We start from the raw sequence: 11,678 nt of genomic DNA, 5'->3' as shown, positions 1-11,678 counted from the left end.
AGGAGAGCATTTGCATAGTAACTGGGATTACTTTTAATGGAATTTGGAAAAAAATTGAAATTTTAAAATGCAAATAGGTTACTATGAAAACAGGGCAGTAAAAATGGATATCATATTTTGTCTTTCTAACCCAAAATAACCCTTTGGTATAATATTTCTGTTGATTACTGGATTTTTATACTGGATATTTGGTCTTTCTAACCCAAAATATCCCTATGATGTTACACATTCTATTGATTCCTGGATTTTAGATGGAATCTTTAAAAAAATGGTAATTTTTACTCCTGAATGGTTGCCATGGAAACATCTCACATTACAATGAGTGTGATATTTTTGGTGTGCTAACCAGACAAACTCTTATGATCAAATTTTTACATCAATTAATACTTCTTTAATAGGAATTAGGGAAAAAGTAACATTTTCAATCCCAAAATAGTTACTATGGCAACTCGAAACATTAAATAAGTCTGGCATTTGTGTTCTCTGACCCGAACTTTCCCACTAGATAAATTTCATATCAATCAAAGTTACTTTTCATGGGATATTAGAAAAACTGAAATTTTCAACACCTAAAATGGTTACCATGGAAACATGGGGCAGTGAAATCGATATCATATTTGGTCTTTTCGACCCAAAATACCCTTATGGTGAAATTTTCACGGAAATTGAACCTATTATTATTCGTGTTATTATTTCTATATAATACTTTATTAATTATTATTATTATAATAAATTGATTATTTCACTATACGAAATTGCAAATTTGCAAAAGTTTATCACTTCTTTGATGATCATTTGCACTATGTACAGGCCAATTCCATAATTGTGCAAAGTTCGGCAATCTGATCGTGCGGAGCTATCTATTCATGTGTACATATGGCGGACCAGCGTTAGTTGAATCATTCTCATTATGGACGTTAACATGACTTCGGAACTTCGGTAAATGAGCTGAGCAAGTTCCAGTTTAAGAAATTTGATATTTTTCAGTTCTTTCTTTCTTTCTTTGCCATGACATAACTGAAGCGAATCGGGAAACGAAGGCTGTGGGTGGAGGAACTGAGGCTGTATCTATTGATCCGAGTTTGATTTGCGGGCAAACAGATTACGGAGATATCGCGAACGCGATCGCAGCCGTCACGTACACACTCATTATACAGAGCGTTTCGGAGGCAATTTGCTCCTCAGAAAACTTTCGTGAAGACACAGAATTCAATGCCCTTTATGTAAGCCGACTTCATGAGTTGGACAGTTATATGTTAATATGAAACCGTGACAAATATCGATTCCATTAAGGCACCGACAGAATGTGAACAAGTTAAACTTGACGACCAAGTTGGAAGTTCAGGGTAGACATCAGCTTATAACATCTGTTATTTTCGCTTTAATTATTGTAATGAGTCAGAATATGTATTTACAATTAATTGAAGAAGATGTGTTTTAACATCTGTTGGATTTATAGTAGCATATAGTTGGACACTAGGTTTGGTATAGCATCTTTTATCATCATCTGTAAACATCTTCATCGAGGAAATGAAGATTCGTGTTTGCCATCCACAAGACACCACTCTGGTTGATCTCTGGTATCCAACTCGTAAGACGAACGTGTTATCAGTAGTGATAATAGCCATGCAAAAAAAACCCAGAAAAACCCCCCATAAAAAAAAAAAAAAAAACAAAAACAAAAACAAAAAAACAAACGCGCCACCCAAACTTAGCATCGACACCATCCATGTCCTTTTCGAGCTTGGGTTTATTAAAGCATTAGTCTTCAACAAAAGACCTGGGTGAACAAAACGTGATGAGATGTTTACAGCCGATAACATATATTCCGACGAAGGAACGGCTAGAAAAAAGTCAGTCTGAGTCACGGTAACGATTCACTAAATATCTCAGCTGATTTGTGATATCATTGGCTGGTCAGTAGTAACACTCCTTTATGATTGGCCAGATAGTAGTAACACTTCTTAAGATGAAACTTAATATATGCATCTCTGAGGGCTGAGCAAGTCACAGCAACAGATGTAAGATCCCGATATATTTTTAGATCGCGTTGAGCAGGGGCAATATATTGGCCGCATCCTGAGTCTTGGTGTTCATGAGTAAGTCAGCATTGAACTGGCCTCCGTAAAGCGCCATAATAGTAAGCATTTGATAAACTTGAGTTATCTTGAATTGCATGTTTTTATCACATGCACAAGCCAAGATACCGGGATTTACACTCTGGTCGTTCTACGTCACGACAACCCGCGTCTATGTCATCAATTTTCGAAGTGCTCGTTAAAGTAAAACAACATGGAGGCCCGTAGTCCTCCTGAGATCAAAATTTGTCTGACGTGAAAATTTGTAAAAATCAGCCATATTTTTAGAGTTTGATTAAATACATACACTTGGCAAATTTTGAGTCCTCATATTTTAGTTTTGTTACCAATATGGAGGTTCGTATCCGTAAAGACCCCACCGCTTCCTGAACTTTGGACAGAGTACACGTACTGCGTCGTGCGCGGTGTTACCTAATGTTTGCGCTGTTGAGATTCAGTCGATTGCTGTTCTCTCAAAAATAAGCTACTTTGTCTGAGTTAAATTTCTAGCCCTATGCTATCTTTGAAATCAGGTATAACTTCGCTGAAGCTATGTTTTGTGAGAGCTCATCTGGAACTTGCTCCGTACATAGACGTAAGCGCCGTGTTCCTCGCTCACGCGACCGACGACTAGAAATGATTGACAACTCACCTACTGCGCATATATATTATTCCGAAAGTAATTCAGAAGTATAAACGCAGAATTATTGTGAAAATGCTCCTTTATCTTACAAAAAATAATGAATTCTTGCTTGTGCGTGTGATAAGTATATTATTCCCTCATATCGATAATATTTAAATGATTGTCGCATTGTAATAACACATCCGAACGCGTTTGTTATCTTTAATTACCCGAGATCCATAAGTCTCGCTGACACCACGCTCTACCCATACGGCCATCCCACAAGAGTTTAATTCGCTGGACATGTTGATGTCGAACATAAGCGTGTCCAGTTTGCGATACCCGTTGGTCTTTTTTCTTCCGATTAAAAAAAATTACGATTTAAGGGACGTGCTGCATTTGCTCATCAAGGTCATGCTTGAGAGAACCAAATTTACTGAAATAAATAATTCAATGTGTGTTGATTTTAACATACGATATGCCACTATACGTTATGCAACCATTTCATGTTATTTATTTATAAATTAATTACCTTATTTTTCTAAAAATGCAGGTTTACCACTCACATACAAACTAGCCATTTATCTATGATTCGGCGAGTCATAAAGAAGAGAAAAATCCCAACCGAAAGAAACGATGTACCTGCCGTTCGTTATCTTCACGGTTTTGCGTATGCAGCTTGTTTTAGCAGGTAAGCACCAGTGCTGTAATTTTAACCAGTAACGAACCTGAGCGAGAGTCAAACCCGTCACAGGCGTCAGCACCTCTTCAGAAACATATATTGTGTGATGTTACGCAAAGAAAACTGTAAGGAGTTGACAATGACCGATAAGATACCATTGATTTTACTTGATCACTGTGCATGTATTTAGAAAGTCATATTACACCACCTGAAGGTGACGTTACGAAGAGACGTACGCTGCACATTCGCCATGTTAGAGTAATTGTAAAGTTAATGCCAGAGTACAGAAAACAGCATCAATTTACCTTGCACGCGTGCACGCCATAAAAACTGTGACGAAACACTGTATTTAAGTATCTTCCCGGGTACACCGTACGTACGTTGAAGGGAAAGTAAACGGTGGATTTATAGCTTATTTTAATGATGGTGCACCCTCTAGCTGCCCTTTTTTCATACACCTTTCATTTTCGGCACATCCTTTTGTCACAAGATTTTCATAATATCTGAATTCAAGTTCATTTCATTAATACTCTGGTTTGAATAATATTTTAAGTCACTCATTTGCTGTTAGTTTTCATGTACCCAGCGCTTCAATGTGAAACGTTTAGTAGAGTTATTCATTTGCTGTGTTTGCTATATTGTCTTGTCATCGCACCTGAAAATGTCTTGAAAAAACAATGCAGCTTGTCTGCATGACCTGCACTGGATGTCTTGTGTCCGTTGCTGTTCTTTACAATGATGTGCCACGCTTATTATGACTTGTCAACAAAAGGATTTGTTGCAAATGACTGGTTCCCGCTCTCATTCTAATATTTAATGTTGCTGGAATTACTCTTTTCCAATTTCTAACAACTTTAAGCACACTCTTTTAAAAGCTATGTGACGAGGATTGGACGAGGGTGAAATAATTTGTCCTAAAACAGACCTACTAAAACAGACCTAAAATGAAGATGCATAAACTATAAAGACATTAAAAACGCCGAGCATTTCTGTAGCAAATACATATGCAGAAGTGTATTTTTTTCATTAATTTGCGATCATTTGAAAAAATAGCCACCAGAGAAATGTCCAATTTTTCGTCAGTAACTTTCCAAATCAGTCCCCATCTTGAACAATCTGTTTCGTTGTTCCTTAAAATGACGTCCTGTACAGGTTTGAAGGCTTAGCCATCGGCCTGACCATGAAAATTTGGCTGAAATATCAGAGCGCTAGCACCGTGCATGTCACCGCATGAGTGCTTACGTAACTCCCCCTACATAAAATGCCACCAAATCATCCCATTTTAGTCTTTAAAATTAAAATTTTTCGTTGGCAGGAGGGGGGATACCCCTCTTAATCACCCCAAAGTGATTGGATCAATTGTGTCACTTAAGTATTCCGCTAGTTCTATGCATTTGCGGTCTTTTCAATCCTTAGATCTACTACAAAGAACTAACTTAATTACTAACTGTGGTGGTGGTTTTCTTGATTTTGACCTCTTCTTATTCGTCCCATCAGTAATTTTGCGGTAGTAAAGGATGCTTCTATCTTCTCATCGATTTACGGCATTTTGAAGCAGATGCTGTGTGTCTGCAGTTCCATGTAAACTTTGTGTCATTTTACATTTCTCTCATTATTCAATTTTGTTATGCCATATGAAGAAAATCATCGAAACAAAAAACAGTGAATATTTGCATTTTGATGCTGAGAATTCACACAGTTAAAAAGGGTCAAGCAGGAAGTAAAAAATGTACCAAAGTCAATCTTTCACCCTCCCCCCCCCCCGAATACCAAATGGTCCAAACTTCACTAAGTTATTAAACAACTCCATTTCAACGGTTGAGATTTAGCCAGGAGGTTTTGACTGAGATGTGTTCGCCAAGTGACTGCATGTAATGGTTGTACGTGCCGTACAAGAAATTATTGAATTAATATGAAGAACACTGATGTGGCACTTTATTGAAAGTATTTGGTTTGAGAAACACGCGAAAATTCACATGTCATGATGTAAGGTAGCACGTAATGACCTTATTAATCGGTGGATGATACAAAGTTTCTGGTATATTTGTCAAAGGTAGGCTGGTTGAAAAGCAAAGCGAAATTCGTGTTTTAATAAGCAAATATGTTGTTACGTAAGTACCGCTCATTTTTACTGAGGATTGCCTGAAACATCCTACGCGACATATACCATATGTTCATCAAATCTTCCTGCATATTCAAAACAATAGATGGAATAGGAATTTGAAATCTGAATTCCAGCGAGCACCCTCCATTTTAGTTAACTCGAAAAGGGAACTTTTAGTTATTTTGCTATTTGAATTCTAGTTAAGACCAGAATTTGCTTTTCAACAAGAAAATTGCAGTCTATAGACTGTAAAGTCCAGTCGCGTGCGGGCGCTTCGTACCTCCACCCCCGTATTTTCGGGGGGGGGGGGGGTACGGAGCGCCCGCACATGACTGGGCTTTACAGTCTAGGCAGTCTATACATGCAAAGGCTGAATTGGCATACTGAATAACGCGTCTCCCAACATGCTTTAAGAGTTACAGTAGAACGAGAAAACTGTAGTTGACGTTAAGGGAGCCTTCAGTAATTACAGGGGGTGGGCCGGGGAATTTCGCGCACACCTGTACCGTAAAATGTGACCCTCCCCATCCTCCTGTCTAAAATGTGACCCCCCCCCCTTGTCCGACATTCTAAACTTGATCCCCCCCCCCTCAACCACTGCGGTATTCTCCCCAGGAATATCTGAAACAGTATCAGCTAATTTACATAACAATTGGTTCAAATTACAGAGGGGAGGGCTGGTGTTTTTGGAGGGACAGTCGCAATTTATCACGCAAGAATTTTTGAAGAGATATGGTATTTCATACATTTGAGGGAAGGTCACCATATTTTGTGCAACTAAGAAGGCAAGATGTGGCTGATTTAGTGCTTCATCCAAAAATATCAAATCATAATACATGGAGTCTATCAGGCAAATTATTGACAATTTTCCCCCACAAAACATGCTATATCTGTATATTATATATGTTTGATAATGTATTTAAATGTACTTTGCTTGAATTGGGAAGTAAAATGTGCATTTGTGTACAAGAAATTGATTTCTGAATTTCATCTAAAAAGTTGGTTCACTATGCATGGCGGTCTATGATAAACCTATATTTTTTTCAGTAGAAAGTTAGATAAATCTGTGCATTTATGTATGCTTGGTTATTTACATTATTGTTCTTGATTAGACTAGAGTGGTTACAAGTCCATGGTTGTGCAAGAAATTTGATTTTGGAATTTCACCGAAATGTTGATTCACTATGCACAGCGGTCTATGATGAAACTATAAATAATTTTTTCCAATACAAAAATAGGTAAATCTGTGCATGTTAGTATGTGTGCTTGATTATTTATATTAATGTTTTTGATTAAACTAGAGTGGCTATAAGTCCATGGTTGTGCAGAAATTTGATTTTGGAATTTCACTGAAATTTGATTTACTGTGATCATGGTAGTCTATATGAAACTATGCACAATTTTTTCCAATATAAAAACTGAAATTTCTTTGCATTTATATACATTTGATAATTGATATACACTTTTCCACCCGTTGCCTATGTTTTTGTCTCTTTTCTTTTATCAGTTTTAACTTTTCAAGGCATTTAATGCATCATCTTTGCTTGTGAAACTTGTGGATAATGTGTACATATTTTGTAGGTGATTTCCTATTCAGGAAATATCACACGGACAATCAAAGTTTTGGCCAAAAAATCAGCTTCTATCAAAAGTGAACCCCTCCAAGATAGGTTTATAAAATGTGACCCTCCCCTTGAAGAGTTTTTTAAAGGTGACCTCCCCCATTCCCCCAGCCCACCCCCCTGTAATTTCCGAAGGCTACCTAAAATCACAACTGTAACGTGAAAAAATAAACAAAAGTTGCAGGTTTTGTGTCCCTGTCAGCTGTACTCGGGATATCAGGTCGTTGGCATTCTACTGACGACCAATTCACTCTACGTGGGATGCATTTGATATTTAAAGGGACAAAGTCGGCCATTTTTCATGAGTTTTGTTTGATACGAGATACCACTTATGTTGTTGGCCATGTTAAAAGATACTGAATGAATGGGTGATCATGCATACATTTGACCCATGTTTTAGACACGATACATGAAACCATCGCGAACATGAATTAATGGTCATGAGATTATGACCATTAATTCATTTTTGCGATGGTTTCATTTAATTTGTCTAAAACCGGGCTCGAATATATGCATCGCACCCATTCATTTAGTATCTTTCAACATGTCAAGCAATAACACAAATTACTTCAAGTACAAAGTATTAATATCTGTTACTTAAGTTTCATGCATCCTGCAATCTTGAGACAGAAGTGAGAGGATTCTTAGTTCCATCTTCACATTTATATGCTGGGGACGCACCATTCTATTTGTATATGGTTATAAAATTTGATAAATAATATTTGTTTGGTGGCGACATTTCGAAAGCAACTCAGAGCGCTGGTTTAACAGCGTAGATTTGTCAGCGTTGATAATGTACAGTTTTTCTTGTATACAAAGATTGCACCGCTTGCTTATGTTAGAGTAGCTCAACAGTAAGCAATCTTTTTTTAGAAAAGCTGCACATTATCAATGCTGACAAATGTACGTTTGTATCATGTGTATATAATATATATTTATATATATATATATATATATATATATATATATATATATATTTATACCATTGACAAAATAGTGCCCCTGATTGTGCACCAAGGTTAAGAACAACACCACAATTCGCATATTTGCCCCATTATTCGTCCGACTTGATTGGCAAATTCACCTTTTACTGATGCTTATAGGTTAGCTTCAGAATTAATATGCTGTTCACTTATATTTGCCCGATGGCGACATGTCATGGCGCGTTCTAGTGCAGGCTAAACCGGATTTTTTGCTCTTCCGGCAGGTAAAGACTTCGGAGCGATCTTGTTTGAGGATCTCTTTCGGGATTATAACTGTCAACTTCGGCCAGGTTTGAACGATGACGACGTTGTCAACATAACGCTAGGCATGTCACTGACTCAGATTGTTGATCTGGTAAGAAACTTTTTTCTTCAAGGAGAGTTTTTTGTCATTCCATAGAACTCCCTTCGTTACTTCGTCTTGAATCGATCGCGCGGCCAATATCGTGGTGATGTGATAATCAGACACCCTTAACTGTATGGAGAGAGGCAAGCCTTAAATGAAAAGTTATTCAACCCCTCAAAGTAACCTTTAAGGAGCATTTTAGTCCCCCAAATAGAGGGCTTGTCATTTGAGTTGAGAGTTTCATTGTTTGGCAAACATGGATTTCTTGACTGTAATCTACAAGTTGTTGTACTCTGACACACAACATCAAAGGATGCTGTACTGTGTGCATCTAGCTACTTGACGATGGCTTTGAGTGGGGTCATTGTCAGTACAGTAACATTTCCCTCATGTTATATGTACCGACTTTCCACGAGAACTATTTCTATTTCTATTTCAGAATGTGTCCTCATTGCAATATCTGAAGTAAAACTAATAATTTCCCGTGTAAATCAAGAACATGCACTTGTCCGTTGAAGACAAAACTCCCGTATAGGCAATTTGACTTTCCCAACGCACGTTCCGCAGAAAATGACACCAATTCATGGACGCAGTTCTTTTGACGTCACAAAGGTGAATTGAAAATGCAATTACAATCAAAATTTTCGTTGCTTTGTACAGGATGAATTGGAGCAGAAGATAACGATCAATGTGTGGTTACGTCAGGTAATTGAAGTGTAAAAGAGCTAATTGATAGTGACATTAAAGGGGTACAGTCGTAGGAACTTCGCTCAAAGGTCGTATGGGTGCCATACGATAAATGTAAACACTGTATCCAAGGTACGATGGTGATTTATGAAAGTTAAATATGTCTGTTATAATTACATCGTATAATTATCAAATGTCGCCGCTATGATAATGAGGTGGATCTAGATATCGTGCACGAGATACAGTTTGTAAACAAGAAACTCGCACAGGCGCAGTTCCGACGACTGTTTCCCTTTAACTAAAAAGCAATTTCAACAGAAATATGATTCGTCCATGGGTACAGACAAAGAAATTAGATATGATTGTGGTCCACATGACCTTGGCTTTCCTTCACAATGTTTTCTTTTTCCGACCATGTAAATTGTCTCATTTGTTTAGCGTTAACATGTATTAACATTAACATTGTGTATAAACATAGTCGCCCGTGGAGGGACCGTGATATAAACAATACATGTAGTTCAAGTGGCCAAAGCAATTCTCTAATTTGGCCAGGATCATATTCACCAGAGTACAAAGCACCGACGTGTGTGACCGTAACCAAGTTTTGCTTATATCACATATTAAGATTGAATTAATCAAATGCAAACTTTTTTATTTTTACGAATTCATAGTTTGCTGTAGCTGAGACACAATGACTCATAACTCCCTCACCACATTTTTAATTGGTCCTCAGTTAATTATTTTACATAAGGAAGCAAAGTGGAAGTGATTCACACTGTTTCATTTCCCTTTTTTTTCATCTTTATAACAGTTTTGGGTTGATGAGAGGCTGCGCTGGAATTCATCTGAATATGGCGGTATTGATGAATTACGTGTCTCGACGAGCCAAGTCTGGATATCTGACATTGTACTGTACAACGAGTGAGTAGTTCGAAACCGTGAAATTATATGATTTCGGCACTCTCTAGAGGCAGCTTCTGACACCAAACGGCAAGATTTCACTGTTCTTGCGGGAAAGGTGACTTTTGACCCCTGACTGCCACTGGCATTGACAACCCACGGTACACTTCAAATTCACTTTTTCTTCATGGGAACTGTAACCTTGTGTGTAGCGAATAAACATGCATTTATCTATATTAATGAAATACAGACCATGACACCATCTGAGAAATTAGCTTCTGTTCGAAGGATCCCTCACTTTTTAAGGAATTTTCGACTCTCCCGTAGTACCCAATATTTTTTGGTGACTCCTATTGCCACCAATTATGCTTGTTCCCTATCATATTTGTGTCTCTCATATAGGGAAGTACGCGACTCAAAAGTGACATACTTAAATTTTCGCTCAAAACTTTCTCAATAAAAATTTCAACTACTCTCTTACGAAGTCAAGAAAAAAATTGGGGCCAACGTACAAAGTTTGGTACTGGAGAAATAAATTCACTAACGTTATTTGCCGATTTTCAATTTAAGTTAGCAGCAATCCCTGTGTTACTCCATAGGGAAATAAAATTTTGATGCCGATAAATTAAGACTGTGAAATTTTTCCTAACCCCAAGAGCTATATAAGAGCCCCCACAACTGGAAAAATTGTAAAATTTTGAGATTGCGAATAGTTGTCCTCGAGGTCCATTCTACCATAAAAGGGCTAGTACTTTTTGGTTTTGCAGTACTGGATTTCAAGTCTATACCTTGACTTGTTCCACTTTGTTGCCCCTTCTAGCCACTTTCTGTACTGGAATTCATGGCAGCTTGATTTTACACACCGTTTTCCTTATTTTTTAAGCTTGAATAACAGGTTGTCCGTACCGGCTCGTCTAAAAGTTGGAGTGTGAAGAAATAATTCGATGTTGCAGAGATTGTGACGTAGTAGTCTAAATAAAACTGGTCAAGCAACGTCAATCAAAAAGCCTCTACTCTAAGAAAAGTTAAGAAGTATGTGATATTAGCTCCCATGCATTCGATGAGACAGTAATATTGAAACAAAATGCATAAGTAGCAACAGATAGCTTTAGCATTCTCAAATTCTATTTTCCAAAAGCAACACACATAACGCCTGAGTTTCCTAAACTCGATATAAAACTAGACTATTGTATACAATCTGTCGCCAATTCACAGTGTAAAAAATTTTATTATGGTTAGTAAAGAAGTTGTGATAGACATCTACATGATGGCATAATGCTTTCTTTTCTTTTTAGTGTTGGTAAAGACAACAGACCACTACAGAAGAACGTTATCTTGAAATCAGATGGCAGTTTGAAATGGCCGACTCCTGCCTTACTGGTCAGCACATGCAGAATTGACGCCACTTACTTTCCGCATGACAAACAGTGCTGCGCCCTCAAGTTCGGTTCCTGGACCTTCGCGGGTCGGCATTGGACGTCCGTGCAGAGGCCGACCACGCTGATCTCAGTAACTTCCAGTCCCACTCCGGCTGGTTGCTGTTGAAGGCTCCCGTCTTCCGCCACGAAGGCAACTACAATTGCTGCATCAGTGACGAGAATTACCCGGATGTAACTTACATGATTGTCCTGCAGCGACGTCTGAGATACCATGG

General features: G+C 37.9%; 1 protein-coding gene across 1 annotated transcript; it reads left to right on the top strand.

The window, feature by feature from the left end:
* Positions 1-3,290: 3,290 nt before the first annotated feature.
* Positions 3,291-11,664, top strand: LOC139122915 (neuronal acetylcholine receptor subunit alpha-9-like). The gene is made up of 5 exons (XM_070688779.1): positions 3,291-3,391; positions 8,316-8,446; positions 9,098-9,142; positions 9,936-10,045; positions 11,320-11,664. Exons 1-5 carry the CDS (start codon positions 3,337-3,339, stop codon positions 11,567-11,569), a joined length of 591 nt encoding a protein of 196 aa, XP_070544880.1. The 5' UTR covers positions 3,291-3,336; the 3' UTR covers positions 11,570-11,664.
* Positions 11,665-11,678: the final 14 nt, after the last annotated feature.

Source organism: Ptychodera flava, chromosome 22 (genome assembly GCF_041260155.1).
Source record: "Ptychodera flava strain L36383 chromosome 22, AS_Pfla_20210202, whole genome shotgun sequence".
In the NCBI taxonomy this organism is placed as follows: domain Eukaryota; kingdom Metazoa; phylum Hemichordata; class Enteropneusta; family Ptychoderidae; genus Ptychodera; species Ptychodera flava.
This window is presented reverse-complemented; position numbering and strand designations above follow the sequence as displayed.